At 48.9% G+C, this 20,481-nt stretch overlaps 1 protein-coding gene and 1 pseudogene across 1 annotated transcript in view; both read left to right on the plus strand.

Moving 5' to 3' along the window:
• Nucleotides 1-11,257: 11,257 nt before the first annotated feature.
• Nucleotides 11,258-11,732, plus strand: LOC127191765 (enhancer of rudimentary homolog; annotated as a pseudogene).
• Nucleotides 11,733-18,866: 7,134 nt separating this feature from the next.
• Papln (papilin, proteoglycan like sulfated glycoprotein) overlaps nt 18,867-20,481 on the plus strand; it is a 31,480-nt gene continuing 29,865 nt past the window's right edge. Inside the window, exon 1 of the mRNA XM_051148241.1 lies at nt 18,867-18,926. Coding sequence (XP_051004198.1) covers nt 18,867-18,926 — 60 coding nt within the window. The remainder of the gene's footprint in view (nt 18,927-20,481) is intronic.

Genomic DNA, 20,481 nt, shown 5'->3' on the forward strand with positions numbered 1-20,481 from the left:
CCAGCATTTTAGGACAACTTTGGGTTTTTTAAACATCTATACCAGGCAGTGGTGGCACACGCCTTTAATCCCAGCACTTGGGAGGCAGAGGCAGGTGGATGTCTGTGAGTTCAAGGCCAGCCTGGTCTACAAAGAGAGTTCTAGGATAGCTAGAGCTATTACACAGAGAAGCCCTGTCTCAAAAACAAAACAAAACAAAACAAATAACAACAACAATAAAAACCAATAAATAAATAAACAAATAAATAAAAAAGAAAAACCAAACCTAACCAAAACCATGATATCTAATAGAATTTTCATATAGAACAAAACACAGTTACTAAGAGACTAGATATATTTTGTCTCAATAAGAGATCAGAAAAAAACATATATTTTAGTATTCAGAGCCATACATTTTGTATATTCAGTGGGCATAATGTAAGTCTAAGATTTCAAATGACATTACAGTTTTTAATAATATTTACTTGATTTACATTTATTTAGTTTATTTTTTAGATTTATTAGTTTCATTTATATGTATGAGTGTTTACTTGCATCTATGTATCCGTACTACCTGCTTGCCCGGTGCCGGAGGTTGTCAGAGAGGGCATCAGATCCCCTGTGACTGGAATTACTGACAGATGTAATGGTTGTGAGCTGCCATGTGATACTGGAACTCGAACCAGGGTCTTCTGGAAGAACAGCAAGTACTCTTAACCCCTTTTGGTACAGAACCTGAGTATGTTGCTCACACTGGCTTTGAGTTTACTCTTTTGCCATCTAAAAAAATAAACAAAAAACAAAAACAAAAAACCCAAAAACTGGAACTGTGCCTCCAACGTGTGTGCCTTGGGGTAGGTGTCCTGCATTCATACCCCAGAATTGCTGCCGCCACCACAAACCTCTGCCCCCTTATCAGTTTCATCTCATTAAGTTTAGGAATTAATTTTTCAGATACTCATATCTTAGCTAAGACAGGCTGAACTGTAAGAAACGCAAACTTGTCACTCGCCCCCTGCATTTTAGCAGCAGATTCCTCTCTTTATTAGTCAAGTTTGTTGGGCACAGCAGCAAATGCTTTCAGGGGTTTTCTATGGAACTATCTGCAGTGTTCAGCCTTTCCTGGTCCAAGTGGCCAACGAAGCAGGTTTGTATCTTGATGAGCATCCGAATTTCAGTTTTGCTCAGAGTTGAGGATTTTGACCTGTTAGCTCAGGGTGCTTGACTTTCATAAGCACCTGGCTTGCTCTACACTGTGGAGACTCTTGGTCTTTTAATTAACCGTTCTTCCTTCTAACCAGTCGTTAGCCGGATAGCCTAAGTTTACGTTCGCAAAAGGGATGACTCTGCTGCGAATGGCAAAGCCATTAATTAGGAGATTAGAAGGCCTCTTTTTTCTTATCGTGGCTGGAATAGTCTAGGCAAGAAACTTTGAAGCAAGTACATTTCTTTAAAAATATACATATATATTATGTATCAAATATATACGTATATAGTATAGATATATTATATACATATATTTTTAAATCCTGAGTGCTAGGATTAAAGGCGTGTGCCATCACATGGAGTCTTTGCCCCTTGATTTAAAGAGTATGTAGGAGCCAGGCATGGTGGAGACACTTGCCTTCAGTCCAGCACCTGGGAGGCAGAGACAGGAGGATCACCGCAAGTTCAGGACCTGCCTAGGCTACATACTGATATTCTGGACAGCCAAGGGTGTCACACACACACACACACACACACACACACACACACACACACCAAAATAAAATTTAGAAACTCTAGCTTGGCATGGTGGCATACGTCTGTAACCCCAGCGCAGGAAGCTGAGGCAGGAAGATTACACTGGGATAAATAGTGGTTTTCATGCCACCTCAGGAAAGCAGCATGCATTCCTAACTGCTGTGTCAGCTCTCCACCATACTTGAAAAAAAATTTAATTGGAAAAAGCACTTGTGCCAGAGAGCTCTATTCATTCTACTTTTACATTCCTGAGGTTGGTTTGTGTGTGTGTGTGTGCGCGTGTGTGCATGTGTGTGCGCACACGTGTGTGCGCGTTGCATAGATACAAGACTCAAACCTTATGCCTTGTACACGCTAAGTATTCCCCTACTGCTGAACTACAGCTTCAACTCCAATGTCTACCTGAACCAATTAACCTTTTTTGGGGGCTGGGGAGGGGTTGAGACAGGGTTTCTCTATGTAGTCCTGGCTGTCCTGGAACTCACTGTACAGACCAGGCTGGCCTCAAACTCAAAAAGATCCACCTGCTTCTGCCGTGAGTATTAAAGGCGTGCGCTGTCACTGCCCCACCCAGTTAACCCCTTAAAAATTCCTTTTAAGAAACTAGAGAGGTGTGGCACCCGTGCCACCGCAGTACCGAGTTGAGGGGCTGCGGATTTAACTCATGCACACACACACGCACACACACACACAATAACACAGCGGGTCCTTCATGCTAAGAGAGCAGCAGCCGCCGCGGCAGCAGTTTATTCTTCTTTCGACTCCCAGAGTTCCAAAGAGCCTTGCTATAGGCAGCAAAACAGGAATCCTCCTCCCAGGTGAAATCCATCAAGTGGTGATCCCACACAGGAGGAAAAGTCTCGAGGAAGGGAGGGGCGCGTTCTCAGAGCAGTAAACAAGACTAGCTAACCAAGATAAACACAGACGTGGAAGCTGCTAAAAACAGGACATGAAACAGCAAGACAGGCAGGCAGCCCAGTCAGGCCTGGTTCCTACAGAGAGGTGGCTATCTGATGGAAGAGCCACAGCACCCCAGTAGCTCAGTGTGTTTGTTATATATGGCTGAACAGGAAGGCAATGGTCATTGCATACAGCTGATCAGGGAGGCAGGGTCATTGCATACAGCTGATCAGGGAGGCGGGGTCATTGCATACAGCTGATCAGGGAGGCAGGGTCATTGCATATAGCTGATCAGGGAGGCGGGGTCATTGCATACAGCTGATCAGGGAGGCGGGGTCATTGCATACAGCTGATCAGGGAGGCGGGGTCATTGAATATAGCTGATCAGGGAGGTGGGGTTTATATTTATCCAGCTGATCAGGGAGGCAGGTTTTAGCCAATCTAGGTAGGCGTGGTCTCTGTGGGGACGCAGCCTTGAGACCATTAGACATCCAAGGGAGAAAGGTGCAGTGGACAGTTTCTGCATGCACCGTCAACATTCACACTCAGACCTCTGAGCCTAGCTGGGAGAAGGCTTTGCCACTCCCTGGGGCCACACTCAGCCCATGTCAACAGCACACAGCCACTGTATACTTCATTCACTCAGAGCTCGCTCTATTCCTGCTTGCAGATCACCTCAGCAAACTCTCCAAGTTCCTGCTTGCTTCAGCAGCTTAGAGTCCATTGGAACTTGAGCTTTGAATAAGAATAGCTGGGTAGTGGTGGAGTTTTTCTTTCTTTTTTTTTCATTTAATATATTTTATTAATTTATTCATATTACATCTCAACTGGTGGAGTTTTTCAGTCCCAGCACTCAGGAGGCAGAGGCAGCCTGCTGTGGAAAGCTAGTTCTAGGACATCCAAGGCTAAACAGAGAAACTGTCTCAAAATAGCCCCCATGGGCTCATACTTGAATGCTTTGTCACCAGGAGAGGTACCACTTGAGGCTTTCCTTCTCCAGTACGGCCTTGTTGGAAGAACTGTGTCACTAGAGATGAGTTTTGGGGCTTCAAAACCCTGTGCCCGGCCCAGTCTCTCTCTGCCTGCTCTTGCTCTCTCTGGCAAGTCCGTTCCTTCACTGGCAATAGAGCCGACTCCTTCAGGATTCCGGCGCATACTGAAGGCCAGCAGCTGAGACTCCCAGCCACGTGGACTGAACAACTGCTGGATTTTTGGACCTTCCATTGGGACACAGCCATTGTTGGACTAGCTGGAGTACAGCCTGCAAACCATTCTAATAAATCCCCTTTTGATAGGCAGGCAGACAGACTGACTGACTGACAGGCAGACAGTTATTCTGTATGTTCTATTCCTCTGGAGAACACTGACTAATACAGGCTTCACCTTCATGGCTGCATCAGTTGCCTGTGGGCTCTCCTGAGGGATTCAATCCACCTACACATTGTTTGCCCTCCCAAGTCTTCCTTGAAAACCTGGGTGCAGGAATCCATGGCTCCATAATGTTTTCATTCTGTATGCCTAACGAAACCCACCACTGGGACCAGTCAAATTGCTCAGTGGGTAAAGGTGTCTGCTGCCAAGTCTGAGGACCTGAGTTCAATCCCTGGGACCAACAAGGTAGAGCAAGGGCCCAATTCCATTGTCCTTTGATATGTACACACACACACACACACACACACACACACACACACACACACACACACACACACCATGAAACAACACAAAAACATAAACCACCTCCCCAAGGGGCAGAGTTTCATATTCAAACCACAGTGACAGCTGAGTATTATGTCTCAGGTCCTGAGGAAAGATTTTTTATTTTTTTCATCCTGTTGCCTGTGTTAGAAACTGTAAGCCACTGGGTTATGATCTATTTTTCTATTGACGGATCAGAATTGCCTGCATGTGCTAGAAAACAGCCCTGAACCTGATTGCTCTAACCCCTGTGATCCAGGCAGAAGTGCATGTGGCATGTCTCAGATTTTCTGAAATGTTGCACTTTTTAGTCTTGAGGGATGCAAGGATGCTGCCGGGTGGCTGCTCTGGGATAGGGCTGGACCGCAATCTCCTATTTTTCAAGTGTGGGGGTCTCTGTTTCTGAGGTTACTTCTGAGGGCATCCAGAAGCCAATTCCACAGATAGAAGGCCCTTTGACCATCATCAGGACCTCAGGGCTAACCACGCCAGCTGCCCTCTCCTGGCATGCAACTGAGGTCAGGCCTTTTGTGCTGGCCGGATAGGACATTTTCCTCTAAGCCAGGCTACTACTTGTGTGTCAGCTGGCTCCAAAGCAACTCACTTGTTCTAGAAACAGTTTTTTTCCCTGTCCCTTTGTGTATGTGATCTTTTGAGGAACAACTTTCCCAACTGGCAGGGGATGGTCGCCCTCTCATGCAAAGATAAGTTCCTTATGTAGATGTTAGCCATGAACACGTTAGGGGCTATTACATAGCTTTCATCAATAAAGACGATGACATTTCAGAGTCATCAAGGTGCCCCAGGCATTGGATAAATAATGGGGTGGGAGGTTATTTGTGTTCTGAAGCTAAAATGCACCGTTGGTAAACATTCTAATGAGGTGACACTATTGCCAGGAGAGGCCCATGGGACAGAGGCCCCCCAAGGCCAGCAAGCTGGGCTCCACCACTGATATGTGAAGTCATAGGTTTTTCTCTTCCCAATTTCCTGGCAGTGCTCTAGCATCCTGGTGATGGGGAAGAGGGCCCCGTGCTCTGCGCCCTGGGACGGCAGAAAAGTCTGGCCAGATTTCCCCACTGGGAACTTGGCCAAGCCAGATGTTTCCTCAGCCCTTCCCCTGGCTTGCCCTCCCTGTCTCCAGTGCATTTTCCTCACCATCCAGGCCCCCACCTCCAAGGATTGCCTGGCCCAGGCTTCTGCCTATGGTTAGAGAGACCCTGGATCTGATTCTTACCTTGATTTCTTCCAGGTTTGATATTCCTGGGTGCGCACACACACACACACACACACACACACACACACACACACAGACCAAGCCCAGCCCTATGTAGTGTCAGCTCTCAGCATGGGAAGCAGACAGATGAAGACCTTGAGGCCCTTGAGCTGTACAGGGAACCACAGGAGAGCAATGTACACAGATCGTGGGGGTGCGGTGTGAATGGGAATGATGGCTTCCAACCGTCCCGCCACCCAGTCCTGGGAGTCTCAACCCTCAGCTGTGGGGACATACAACCTGGGCTCCTATGAGTTCTGAGTCATTGTTCGAGGCAATGAAGCCGTGGGCAGAAGGAGTCTACAGAAGGGGATTTCCACGCCAAGGGATGGACCGGCTGTGTTTGCACTAAGAACAAACATTCCACCCTTGTTTACACGGCTGTGCTACAGAGTGGCAGGCCTTAGGTGATTAAGGGACCCTATCTTTACAAACAAGGGCTCCAAGACCATTCCTCCCCCAAGAGATCTCCCTGACATCTTAGGTTGGTCCTGGGCCAGTGTCACAGTGGTTAGGACTAGAGAAGGATTCATGATGGGGCTCTCACCTCTTCCCTTTCTTCAGCTGAAGAGCCACCCAGGAGCCAGAATCCAGGGAGCAGTTACAACGACTATTTTCCAGACCCGTCGGAAGTAAACCTTCACATCATCACCCACCCGAGGAGAGGCCAGGTATCTCCATTTTACAGATGAGAAAAGTCCTAGGAGACAAATATACAAGGAAGGGCTCAACCCACCCGGGGCACCTGGCCTCAGGACCTCTCCCCAGACAGAGAGTCACTGGGTCACCTGCCTCGGTGGCCTTGTGGTTCTCTTCAAGACATTGTAGAGTTAGATGTTTCTTAATTCTCTCACAAAAACTACAGAGGAAGGTGACAGAGCCTGAGGGTCTAGGACACAGTCCAAAGTGGCTTCACTTCAGCTGGGAATATCACTGGGCTTTTTATTTCATAACGTACAGTTTGTGTTGTTACTTTATTTGGTAAAATATATACATCATAAGCCTTACCATTTTAACCAGAGTGTATGTGTGTGCATGTGTGTGAGTGTGTGTGTATGTGTGTACAGTGTGTGCACACGTGTATATGGGGCCTTATGCATGAGAGGCAAGTGCTATACCATGGAGCTATATCCTCAGCCTACTTTATAAAAAAAATATATTTTATTAATTTATTCATATTACATCTCAATTGTTATCCCCTCCCTTGTATCCTCCCATTCCTCCCTCCCTCCCATTTTCCCCTTACTCCCCTCCCCTATGACTGACTGAGGGGATCCTTCTCCCCCTGTATATGCTCATAGGGTATCAAGTCTCTTCTTGGTAGCCTGCTTTTTATGTCTTATTTTGAAACAGGATTTCCCTAAGCCATTCATTCTTAGACAGGGTTTCTATCGCTGTGATAAAATATCAAGACCAAAAGCAACTTGGGGAGGAGAGAGTTTGTTTCATCCTACAGTGTGTACGCTACCATCCAGGGAAGTTAGGGGCAGGACTTGGGAGGCAGGAACTCAGGCCATCAAGCTTGGCGGCAAGCGTCTCCAGAGGCATCTCAGTGGCCCCCTAGGGCTTGAACTTTCTGTTTGTATTTTGAGACAAGGTTTTGCTATGTAACCACAGCTAGCCTGAAACTTGCCATGTAGACCAGGCTGGCCTCAAACTCACAGCAGTCCTTCTGCCTCTGCCTTGAGGGTGCTGGGCCAGACAGTGTTTTTATTCAACTAGGGATGTTCCATCGCATGTAGTTGAATGACTTCTGAAATCTGAAAACTTCTCAATCCTGGAACGCCTTTGGCTGCAAGAGTTTCAGCTGAGAAATAGGGACAAAGATGCTGTAGTTCCCCTTTCTCAAGGGGGAGCACGTGACAAGATCCCAAAAAGCGGTCTGAAATTATAGCTAGTACAAATGCTGTGTACCGCGATTTTCCTGATGCAGTCCTGCTTAGGATGAAGTTTACATGTTAGGCATAGAGAAAAGATGAGCCGGGCCAGAGAGATGGCTCAGGGGGTGAAGATGACACTTGCTGCCAAACCTGGTCACTTCATATTGGATCCCTGGGACCCACACTGTGGAAGAGAACTGACTCCCACAAGTTGTGATGTCTTACTTAGGGTTTCTATTGCTGTGAAGAGACACCGCGACGATGGAAACTCTTATAAAGGAAAAGAATTTAATTGGAGCTGGCTCACAGTTTCAGAGGTTTAGCCCATTATCATCATGGCGGGAAGCATGACGGCATGCAGGCAGACACGGTGCTGGAGGAGGAGCTGAGAGTTCTAGATCTTGATTAGCGGGGAAACAGGAGGAGAACCTCAAAGCCCGCCCCTACAGTGACACACTTCTTCCAACAAAGCCACACCTACCCCAACAAGGCCACACCTCCTAATAGTGCTACTCCCTGTGGGCCAAGCATTCAAATATATGAGTCTATGAGGGCCTTACTATTCAAACCAGCACATTGTCATCTGACCTCCTCAGAGATGTGTGTGCTTTCCCACATATCCTCCTAATAAATAAGTAAATAAATGTAATTTTAAAAATGCTAACTATGAGCTGGGTGAGATGGTGCACACCTTTAATCCCAGCACTCAGGAGGCAGAGGCAAGCGGATCACTGTGAGTTCGAGGCCAGCCTGGTCTATAAAGCGAGTCCAGGACAGCCAAGGCTAACACAGAGAAACCCTGTGTTGAAAAACCAAAAAAAAAAAAAAAGTACACACACACACAAATTTGGGCTGTAGCTGTAGCCCAGTACTTGCAACTCAGTAGAATTGGGCTTGTCTAGAATCTGGGCTCCATTCCTAGAACTGAGACATGAGACAGGAAGGGAGGGACGGAGGGAGGAAAGAAGGAAAAGAAGATGAAAAAGCAGAGACTCAAGTTATACTGGGAATCTGGGAGAACTGTAATGCTGTGAAACTCTTTCTAAAAATATTGTAAGTGGAAATTATTTTTCCCACCTGAAGCCACTGAACATGACAGCAGTCTCAGGGTTCCGTGTAGTCCTGGCTTCTGTCCTCATGGTCCTGTGGTTGGAGGGAGCTGAGGTTGGCAGATCCTGCCCAGCCTGGCCAGGGCACAATGGCTCTACAATCTGCACAAATGACACAGATGTAAAGAATGCAAGACTAAGACTGGGGTTAGAGGATATGAGGTGGAGGGAAAAGACTGGTTTTGTTTATCTGACATGTATTGTGTGTGTGCATGTGTGCATGCACGTGTGTACACGTGTATGTTTGCACACATGTGTGGAGGTCAGGATATGGCTAGCAGGTCTCTCTGCCCACTAAGCGAGTTTCAGAGATTGACTTAGATGATTAATGGTAGTTGGTGGTAAATGCCTTTTACCACTGCACCATCTCAGCAGTCTGAACAAACTCTTTTGGGGAGGGGGCAGTGAGGTTGGTTTTTTGAGACAGGGTTTCTCTGGGTAGCCTTGGCTGTCCTGGACTCAGTTTGTAGACCAAGTTAGCCCCGAATTCACAGAGATCCACCTGCCTCTGCCTCCCTGGGATTACAGGTGTGGGCCACCGCGCCGGGCTCTAAACAAACACTTTCTTTTTAAAATAATTTATTTAATTTTAACTTAAATGCCTTGGTGTGAGGGTGTTAGATCTTGGAGTTACAGACAGTTGTGAGCTGCCATGTGGGGGCTGGAAATTGAACCAGGGTCCTTTGGAAAAGCAGGCAGTGCTCTTAACCACTGAGCCATCTCTCCAGCCCCAACAAACTCTTTTTTTTTAGCAAGTGGAAGCTTTCCGGAAACCAGTTCTCCCTTTCTGTTTCTCTTCCTCGTGAGGGTCAAGGGGGTGAGTTGTTATTGATGTTGTAGCTCAGGCCATTCTAACAGGCTGTTTCCTGTCTGAAAAAAAGCTCAATTGAGGAATAAAGAGAAGAGGAAGGAGATTGAATTGATGTGCACACTGGGAAAAGAAGTCCATAAAGGGGCATTGTTATTTGTTTATATGCCTTTTTTAAAAGATTTATTTATTACGTATACAGTGTTCTGGCTGCATGTACACCTGTCAGCCAGAAGAGGGCATCAGATCTCATTATAGATGGTTGTGAACCACCATGTGGTTGCTGGGAATTGAACTCAGGATCTCTGGAAGAGCAGGCAGTGCTCTTAGTCTCTGAGCCATCTCTCCAGCCCCATTGTTTATATGCCTTTATAGAAAAATTTTTTGTCACATTCAACTTGTCCTTATGATTATACATAGCTTGAAGTCATGAGAACTTTACTAGTGGGACTCTTCTTCACCCTCAGGGTATAAATTGTCTGATGCTCTGAATAAAGTTGGCTAGTGCATGAGATTTTAGTCGGCCTCACTTTAGGCTCCATTCTCTCAGGTCCAGGCACCTCTAGAGACTCCTGAAACATGTCCTCCGACTTCCACATGTGTGCTGTGACACCCAAGTGAGATCATGTGCACCTACATACAATTAACAATTTTTTTAAGTTAATAGGAAACTCCTCAGTGACACTTACCTGTGGGCTTTAGGCCTTAATTGAGTGGATTGAGTGGAGTGAGCTACCTTGGACATCACTGGTGTTGAGACAGGCACCTTAAGTCACCCAAATGGCTCACAGGCTTAAGGAAGCAAGAACCTGACCCAAAGCAAAGGCAGAGCTCCAGGCTTTTGTCCTGTGCAAGGGTACAGATAGGCCAGTGCTTATCAAAAGAACAAGTAGGACATTTTCTTCTAGTTTCCTTGGCTTGTTTAAAATGGTGAGAGGGCCTTTACACTTTCTCTTAGAGTCTTTACAAGCGTGTGTAAGTACTTGTATGTGCAGATGTGTGTGGAGGTCAGAGGTCAGCATCAGGCTCTCTTCCTCAATTGCTTACTGCCTCGTTTTCTGAGATGGCTTCTTCTTACTGAACCCAGGAGCTCGCTGCTTAGGCTAGGCTGGCTTGGCCAGTGAGCCCCCAGGATCCTCCAGTGCTGGAGTTTCAGGCCCAGGGTGTGTTTGCAGATACTGGGGATTTGAATTTAGGTTCTTGGGGTTTTTTGTTTTGTTTTGGTTTGTTTTGGTTTTTTTGTTGTGTTGTGTTTTGTTTTATTTTATATTTTTGGTTTTTTGAGACAAGGTTACTCTATGCTATCTTGGACTGTCTTTGTAGACCAGGCTGGTCTTGAACTCACAGCGATCCACCTACCTCTGCCTCCCGAGTGCTGGGATTAAAGGCGTGCACCACCTCGCCAAGCTGAATTCAGGTTCTTCTGCTTCAGCACTCCCCCACAGGGCGTTATGAAGAGCTTGGTGGTCAGTCCAATGCGAACTCCTGCCCAGCTTTGACGAAAGCTGAGATCCTGTTCCCAACTACTCTGCCTGTCTAAGCCGAGTGCAGAAGTGACCATGTCAAAATCAGCACTTACCCACTGAGCCGTCTGCCCAGTCCAGTCTTCTGGGATCTTTTTCTCTAAGCAACCGTGTTTGTGCACCAATAAATCCAGGCTGATCACTGTGCTCGCCAGGTCTTTGTGAGCCCAATAAAGCAGTTGTTGTGTACAACAGTGATTGACTGCAGAGGCTGGGCCTGCCCCTGGGCTCCGCACTGTGCTGGTTCTGTCTTCCTTTCACCAGAGGTCTCTTCACAGCAGCGGTGAGGACTCAGAATCCAGATCTGGGTGAGCAGTTGCAGCCGCAGCAAAGCCTTTGGCGCCATGTCTCACACCATTTTGTTAATACAGTCTACCGAGAAGTCAGAAGGCAGAACTCACGCTATGAATCTGTGAGTGAATGCAGGAAAGGTGTTTGTACAATGTATGAAGAATCCCACAGTCCCTCCATCACTCGTGGTTTTAGTTATCTCATTTTATTGATGAGCTGACAGATCTTGGCTGTCTTGTTTACTCAGCTGATACATAGGCTGGATCAAAGAGAAAATCTATGTGCTCCTGTCAACAGGCGCAACAGGCCGGGAAGTAATTGAATTGGAGGCATTAGGGGCTGGGTAGGGCTTGGAACAGGTGCATACAGTGTGCTGTAGTGAACATTTTGTATGATAGTGATCCTGCTTCCATTTTGTTACACTAGAGCTAAGATCGAATGTGTGACATGAAACGTGAATGATATTTTTATTCTGAAACCCCCCATGGCCCCTTGGCTCCTTTTCTTTTTCTTTCTTCTTCTTCTTTTTTTTTTTTTTTACTTAAACATTTTTATGATAATTCAAATAGGAAGTGTTTTTGCCATTTAAGGTTGGTTCCGGTCTTTGAAACTGTTTGTATCTGCTTTATAGCAGTGCGTGCACTAACCCTTTGCCAGGGGTCCAGTGGCAACAAGGTTAACTATGTCCTCTGGGGAAGGCTTAGTGAAAAATACATGTTCTGAAGTGATGTGCTGGCTAGTTTGATGTCAACTTGACACACGCTAGAGTCATCCGAGAGGAGGGCGCCTCAACTGAGAAAATGCATCCCAGCACTCAGGGAGGCAGAAGCAGGGCAGCCTGGTCTACAAAGCAAGTCCAGGACAACCAAAGCTACACAGAGAAACCCTATCTGGCCTGGGGGGCGGGGCCAGGCAAGGACCTTTAATAAGATCATGGTTCAGGTAAGCCTGTTGGGCATTTTCTTAATTACTGACTGATGAGGGAGGGCCCTGCCCATTGTGGGTGGTGCCATTCCTGGGCTGGTGGTCCTGGGTTCTATAAGAGAGCAAGCTGAGCAAGCCAGGAGGAGGAGGAGGAAGAGGAGGAGAAGCCAGCCAGCACTCCTCCATGGCTTCTGCCTCAGCTCCTGCCTCCAGGGTCCTGGTCAGTTTGAGTTCCTGTCCTGACTTCCTTCAGTGATGAACACTGCTATGCAAGTATAAGCTGAATAAACCCTTTCCTCCCCAAGTTGCTTTGGTCGTGGTGTTCCATCACAGCATCAGTAACTCCAAGACAGAAACCGGTGCCAGGAGTGGGAAGTGTTAGGTGACAGACCTGACCGCGTTGTTTTTGGGGAGGACTGTGCTAGGGCTTTGGAACTTTGGGTTGGAAAAGCCACTGAGTGTTCAAAGCTTGGTGAGCTGTTCTGTGGGAGCTGGGAAGGTAAGAGTGTTGAGAGCAGTGAAGACGGTGGAGGCTGGCTTGTGAAGTCCCTTAAAGACTCTTGTCAGGGCTCTTTGCTATTTTGAGTTAAGAATCTGTGGTTCTGGTTGGCTGGGTAGAAAGAGTCAGATGTGAAGTAAAACAAAAAAAGAAAAAACAAAAAGAAAAACCCTTTGCCCCTTTGCTTTACCAGGACGATTGATTGATGCTGGTTGGCTGGAGCTGAGAAATGAGTGGTGATTAAGATCCCAGCATCACTGAGGTGAAACGTTTGGGGAGGTGTTTCCTCAGGGTCAACACACAGAAAGCTGTGTTAGAGGTGGAAACAGTTGGACCTCATGCTCGCAGCTGATCCCGGTCATGGTAAGAGTCACCCAGGTGGAACTGGTTTTGAAGGCATGCAGGGGTCATGGAGGGCAGCTGAGGCTTGGCCCGGGGAGAGCCTGGGAGAGTTCACTGGTGATGGTGCAGGCTCTGTAGCAGCCGAAGCCCCACGATTGAAGGGGCCACTCAGAGTTGAGGTTTGGCACCATGAAGAGAGCCCAGGAGAGGCTCTTGGTGAAAGTGCAGCCCAGTTGTAGCAGGAGACCCCAGCATTTTGGGAATTCCAGTGCCAGGGGGCAACTGCCAAGGATAGGAGCAGCTATGGAGCAGAGCCAGCCTGAGTCTAAGAGACAAGCCGTGTGCTATGGCAGACCCTGTGAGGATCCCAGAAGACCTTGAGTAAATACCAGACGTTGGGCACTGTGTTATTCATACTGTTGGGACTTGGTTTGCTTTGTCAAGGATTATGACTAGTCCCTGGCTCTTCCCTCTTGGAATAAGAAAGTATTTTATTTTACTGGAGTCTACAATTGAGAGGCTTAGAACTTGTAAAGAGATTTTTGCAGTTTTACAGAGTCTTTGGATTTTAGCCTGGCTATTTTAAAAGAGACTGAACTTTTAAAGAGTTTGAATTTGTAAAGACTTTGAGGCTTTTAAAGTTATGTTTTATATTATGATAATATTAACGTGCCATCTTGGAGACAAATGAGAAAGGAAAAATTCTATTTGAGTAGTGATATATTTGTGTGCCAAGTTGACAAGAGGTCAGTTGTGCTGGCTAGTTTTATGTCAACTTGACACAAACTAGAGTCATCTGAAAGGAGGGAGCCTCAACTGAGAAAATGTCTCCATAAAATTAGGCTATGGGAAAGCCTACAAGTCATTTTCTTTCTTTTCTTTCTCTCCCACCTCCCCCAAACAGGGCTTTCTCTGTATAGCTCTGGACCATGCTAGTCTAGAACTCAGAGATCCACCTGCCTCTGCCTCCTGAGTGCTGGGATTAAAAGGGTGCAAGGCGTATGCCACTATGCATACGCAAGGTAGGAAACATACGGTCATTTTAATTTTTATTTTAATTTATTATAATTTATTCAGATTATACCTGGGTTATTATCCCCTGACTTGTATCTTCCCATTCCCACCCTCCCTCCTCCTTCTGCCCTATTCCCCGCCCCCTAGACCTCTCTCTCTGATAGAAGGGGACCTCCTCTCCCACCATATGATCACAGCTTATCATTTTCTTAATTAGTGATTGATGGGGAAGGGGGGTAAGCAGCTCATCTAAGTGGTGCCACTCCTGGGCTGATGGCCCTAAATTCTATAAGAAAGCAGGCTGAGCAAGCCAGGAAGCAGCACCCTTAATGACTTCTGCATCAGCTCCTGCCTCCAGGTTCCTGCCCTGACTTCTTGTATGAACAGTGATATGGAAGTGTCAGCCAAATAAACCCTTTCCTGCTGGGTGGTGGTGGCGGCACATGCCTTTAATCCCAGCACCCCAGAAGCAGAGGCAGGCAGATCTCTTAGTTTGAGGCCAGCCCTGTTTACAGAGCGAGTTCCAGGACAGCCAGGGCTATGCAGAGAAGCCCTGTCTCTGAAAAACAATGCATAAATAAACCCTTTTCTCTCTGAGTTCCTTTTGGTCATGGTGTTTGATCACAGCAATAGTAACCCTGACTAAGACAAGTGGTAAGGAAAGAAAGAAAGAATCCAGATCTGGGCTGGGCTGGGGTCAGTTGGAAGAATGCTTGGCCAGTATGCACGGAGCTCTGGCTTTGCTGTCCAGGACCACATAAACTGGGCACGGGGTCTGTGACAGCAGCATTCAGGAGGATTAGCCTCAACTATACACTGAGGTCAGCCTGGCCTCCATGAGATCCTGCCTTAAAACAAAGCAAAACAAAAGAACCCAAGCCCAGGCATCTGAAAAGGACTCAGAAAAACAAAACCATCAGAAAGGTTGCTCCTCGGCCTGCTGGCCCCCAGGAGAAACTTTTTCCTTCTATTTCACAAGGATGGGTGGGGGTTGAGGTTCTAAGTAATTTTACTGCCTTTGCTGCCAAGCTTTATCTTTGTCCAGGCATCCCCACATCCCTGGGGCCCTGAAACCAGGCCTCTGCCCCACTCCCCCACAGGGCGGTATGAAGAGCTTGGTAGTCAGTCCAATGCGAACTCCCGCCCAGCTTTGACGAAAGCTGAGATCCTGTTCCCAACTACTCTGCCTGTCTAAGCCAGTGCAGAAGTGACCATGTCAAAATCAGCAAGGAGCCCCAGCCTCGGTGACCTCTGCAGACCCCTGGCCAGGACGGTTTTCTAGGGAGGAGTAAACTGTTTTAAGTTTTCAGAAAGGGACCAGCTAGCAAGGAATGGCTTGATTTCCCCCCTCCCTTCCTGATTGGGGGGGGGGCAGGCATCGAAAAAGCAGGGAGGAAAAGGAAACTAAATTCATCACAGGTGGATGTGGTAAGAGCCCAGTCCTCGACGTACCTGGTGCCCAGGGCTGTGGCCACAGTGGTTATGCAGGCCTTACCCAGCCTCAACTCACCGCTGATTCAGGGTGAAAGATTTTGTCTGTAACGTGCTGTTTACAGCTGCAGCCACTGGAACAGTGATGGGGTGGGTAAGGGAAGGCGGCAACCGGTGACTCTGAGGGTGAGTAGAAGCTGAAAAAGGTGGGGGGAGGCGAACTCAAAATGAAGTGATAGGGAAAGCCCCCCCCCCCCATCTCTGCACCCAAGTGCGTCAGTGTAGGATAGGTGTGTAGTGAGGACCGCTTTTGGCAAAGATGTTTGGATAAGGGGAAGTGGGACTGAAAAGGTGGCTGGCTCAGACCCAAGACTCGGAGCCCACAGAGTTGAGAAAAAGCAAAATCTTGGCAGGAACCCAAGAGGAGGAGGCACGGGGCAATGCTAGGCTCCCAGGGCCTCTCTGTGGGGGCGCACTGTGCTCCTTCAGGGATTGGAGGTGGGTGTCAGCAGACTGGGTGGGGGAAGATGGGGCGGGGAGGAAACCAGCCAGCAGCGGGAAAAGAAGTTCAACCTCCCGCAGCTTTTGTCGGTCCTGGCGAGGTTGACCCGAGCTGGGCACTGAGGGGGCAGCTCCTGGGCTTCCTGAGACAGGTAGGAAGGCAAGCAGGCATCCTGAACAGAGTACGCCCCGGGCGTCTGTAGGCATCTGCCCAGCCTGGCTCAGGTAGGTCGCGGTGACGTGAAAGAGAGAGGCCCACGGGAGATCCCGTCTCCCGTTGTGCGGTGGCTAAGTGGGCACTGAGGAGAGTCTCAGCTCTGCACCTAGAGCCCGGGGTAGGGAGTGTCAGCTAATTAGGTCCCCTGCAGTCCGCTGATCTTCTCCTGGAATAGCATACTGCCCTCCCACCCCGCCCCCCAGGCACAGCCTAGAAGCCGCCTGAGGACCCAGAGCACCCCCTGGGGACATGCCGGTCACAGCCAGCACCTGCCAGGCACCCAGGGCCCCTCCGTGGGAACCACCCCTCAGTGCCTCTGGGGTCACACAGTCACAGCGACTTGAGGTTTGCAAGAGTCTCCCTGACTTAGGGAGGAGTGGCCTTGAGTTGAGAGAAGGAAAATTGTCAAGCTTTCGGAACTTTGGAGTCGCAGGCTGGGTAGCGTCTGCTGTCGTGAGTGGAGCTCTTTAGTGCTTTCTTCAGTCGCCCTCTGTCAGGCTCACCATCCCGACTAGTCCTGCAGGGAAACCTCACCCACCTCCCTGCCGGGTCATCAGTCCTTGATGGCAGCTGCACCGGCAAGGCATCCCCACTTCCCATCCGGTGTGCATTCGGAGCCCCCTCCACTTCCTTACCAGGAGTCTGCTGATAATAATGACTGGATGGCTGACTTGCTGTTCGGGCTTACTTCCACACATGTGCTCGGGTAAACTGCTTAACGTGGCTTTTGAATGCTGCGCTTCATACATGTACAATGACCGCAAGTCATTTTATTCCAAAAGAATTCAGAACATGGTAGAATTACAGATTTAACATTAAACATACTTGTCAGCGCTTGTTTAATGTTCTGCAAGATGCTTACATGTCTCTGATACAGAGACATGTGCACACATGCGAGCACACCCTGCATTGCACACATGCCTAGTGAACACTTGCTTATACCACCACCACAAATGCACATGTGCACACCCTGCACTCAACTCTGGGTTCAAGGGTGAACACACTCATGAAGACTGTGAAGGAAGCTTTCCTGTGCAGGCAAGAGTTGGCATTTGCTTGGTTTAAAGCAGGAAACTCTGTGTGTGTGTGTGTGTGTGTGTGTGTGTGTGTGTGTGTGTGTGTATGAGAGAGACAGTGTGTGTGAGAGAGAGTGAATGTGAGAGAGACTGTGAGAGAGTGAGAGAGCGCGAGAGTGCGAGAGCTCGAGCGATTGCGAATGCGAGGGGGAGGGAGGGGGGAAGAGAGGGAGGGGAGGGGGAGAGGGGGAGGGGGAGTGTGTGTGACAGAGAGTGGGAGAGAAAGAGTGTGTGAGGGAGAGTGGGGGAGAGTAGGAGAGAGAGGGAGGGAGGGGGGGAGGGAGGGAGAACACATATGGATGGGTGCTGGGGATCCAAACCAGGGTCTCAGCATAGTTAGTCTTGCACTTAAAATGTAAAAGAATTGAATTTGGAGTGGACATTTTAACCCATACTGGCCTCAACCTACCAGTAGCTGGAACTACAAGGACCCACGCCCTACACCACCCCTGGTTAAACAACTGAATTTTATTTTATTTGTTTATTTATTTATATATTTTGGTTTTCGGAGATAGTGTTTCTCTGTGTAGCCTTGGCTGCCCTGGACACACTTTGTAGACTAGGCTGGCCTCGAACTCCAATCTGCCTGCCTCTGCCTCCAGAGAGCTGGAATTAAAGGTGTATGCCACAAAGCCCGGCTTTTAATGCCTTTATTTATGTATTTATTTGTTGAGACAGGGTTTCTCTGTGTAGTTTTGGCTGTCTTGATCTGGCTTTGTAGACCAGGCTGGCTTAGAACTAACTGCAATCCTCCTACCTCTGCCTCCTTAAGCACTGGATTTAAAGGCATGTACCACCATGCCTGGCACAACCGAATTTGTAAACTATTCTCAGAATCAGTTTTTCTCCCCGTGTATTTGGTGGGGCTGGGAAGGGGCTGTCAGTGAAAGGCTTGCTATGCAAGCATGAGGACCTGAATCCGGATTTCTAAAACTCAGGGTGAACTGCGGGTGGGTGCAATAGGCTCTGTAACCCCAGCCGTGGGTGGGGCCAGGGGAGAGGAAGGCGGATCCCTCTCGCCCATTGGCCAGTCAGCCTAGTAGAAAAAGCTGACCTACAAGTTCAAAGAGAGACACTGTCTCAAAAAATAAGGTGAAGAGCAACTGAGGAGGACACCCACGGTCAACCTCTGGTCTTCACATGCCTGCATGAGCGAGTGAGCGAGCGCGCGTGTGTGCACGCACGCACACACGCGCGCACACACACACACATTCTCTCTCTCTTCCTCTCTCCTTTTCTCCCTCTCTCCCCGCCTCCCCCCCCCTCCCTTATTTGGGGTAATGAAACTGGCTGCAAATCTATTTTTATTAGTTGTCTTTAAATGGGATGAAACGGGCTTTTAAATTCTCACTGTGTTTAGCAGTCTGGTTACTTTGACTCCAAACTCAGTTAAACAACATAGCGGTTATTTTTAGTCACTCTTCTCCCTGCTGGAATCCCAAAACAGGTTGTTCCAGGCTTCTGCCTGCTATGGACCAGGCCTGCTCTCCTTACTGTGTGCGATGCATGGCCTGTTGTTTAGCAGCCACTGTGGTGCTCTCAGCAGCCCCCATCAGTCTCTGTGGGAGGGATAGCCCATCCACATAGCGGGGACCTCCACTGTGGGTAGCTGCGGTGTTCCCTCTGCCTCTAACCAGTGGCTTCTCCTGCAGACAGAGATGCCGTCGTTCCTTCTGCTGCTGTTGCTGCTGCTGCTGGCCTCCACACCAGGGTCTTGGGTGAGTACAGCCCCCCCACCCCCCCGTGGGGGCCTGGGAGGTTCCTTCCGGAGAGGTGGGGGGAGGGGCAGGAGAGCAGCAGTGTGGCAAGACTAGCTGAGAAGAGTTGAGCCCAGTTCCTTCACAAACTAGGGGGCACCATAGAGAGGACCATGCCGAGACTCGTCAATTTAGCTTCCTACCTGGATGTACGGGAGTTTGCAGGAATGGCAACGTCCCATTTACCTCTCCTACCTGAAGGTGACAGGTACAGTCCACAGGGCCCTGGCTAATGCCACTGAAGGCTTACTATGACTCCTCCTCTTTAAAGAGGAGGTACTGTCCAAGGGACCTGAGGTTCAGTGGGCAGCCACTAGGTCCGTGTGTTTATTGGACACTTGAAATGTGGCTAGAACAGCTTTTGATGTTGATTTGAGCTTAACTTGAACTACATATGGGTGGCTGTCAGGTTAGTGCAAATCTTAGAGGGTGGATTCTGGGAGCTACTGATCCAGGTAGCCTGAGGGACAGGGCTCCTTGGAGTCGTCAGGATAGGCAGAGACCCTATGGAGGACAGAGGGGTCTGCAGAGCTGAGTGATGAGCAGATCTGAGTTCACAGGGGCTGCGGAGGTCCCGTTCTACCCTGAAAATCTTCCCATAAGGGAGACCACAGTTTTCCTGCCCATCCCCAAGGAAGGGCCAAAAAATGAGAGGAAAGACTCAAAGGACTAGGAGTGCTGCCCTGAGGAGGAAAGGGTGTAGTGCTTTCTCTGTGGGGTGGGTGATGGGTACCAGTGGTAGGCAGTGGGAAGCTCCCCCCCCCCCCCCCCCGCCACATGGGCACGTGAGGCGGTTGATGGGCTGCAGCCCCGCCCCTTTCCTCATTTCCTCTCTTATGCTACCTGTGCCAGCCTATAGCCCTTGCTCCCTAGGTTCTGCAGCGCATGCTGGTGACTCAGCTGCATGCAGTGAGTGGAGTCCGAGTGGAGGGGTCTCCATGCCAGCATCGAGTCCCCAGGATAAAATCCCAGAGCCACTCCCGTAAGAGCAGCTCGACTCTAGCCTGGTCTCCAAGCCATAGATTGCTGGGATTTGGCAGGTCTGATGTTCATACCACAGGTTGTCACATGGATGAACCAATGATTACAAAGCACACTGGATCCTATGAGGTCCCTTCTCCCACATAGGGAACACCCCAAGTAGCCTGCTACCTCATCTTCTCCCCCCTTCTCCCCAGCACAGAAAGGCCCAGATGGGCTTGGGTTCTTTCCCTATCCTCCATCTGGTGGAGAGGTATGGTCCAGGTTCACTGCTCAGCTGCCTCTACTGGTAACAGGATCCACCATGGGGTCCTGATGACCCACGGTCGCTGCCTGGGTTGACTAGTTGGCTTAACAGAAAGACTGGATGGATGATCAAAGGCGTGGCCGCGAGTCCCTTCACCTGCTCTATGGTCTCTGTCTCCTTCCCACGCATCCTGGTGCCTGGCAGAAGCCGAGTTTTGTGGAAGCAGGCAGGAAAGGGGGCTCCTGAGCCAGGAGCTGGAGCCAGAGCTGGAGGAAGGGTGGGGTGCTG

The sequence above is a fragment of the Acomys russatus genome, chromosome 1 (assembly GCF_903995435.1).
Source record: "Acomys russatus chromosome 1, mAcoRus1.1, whole genome shotgun sequence".
In the NCBI taxonomy this organism is placed as follows: domain Eukaryota; kingdom Metazoa; phylum Chordata; class Mammalia; order Rodentia; family Muridae; genus Acomys; species Acomys russatus.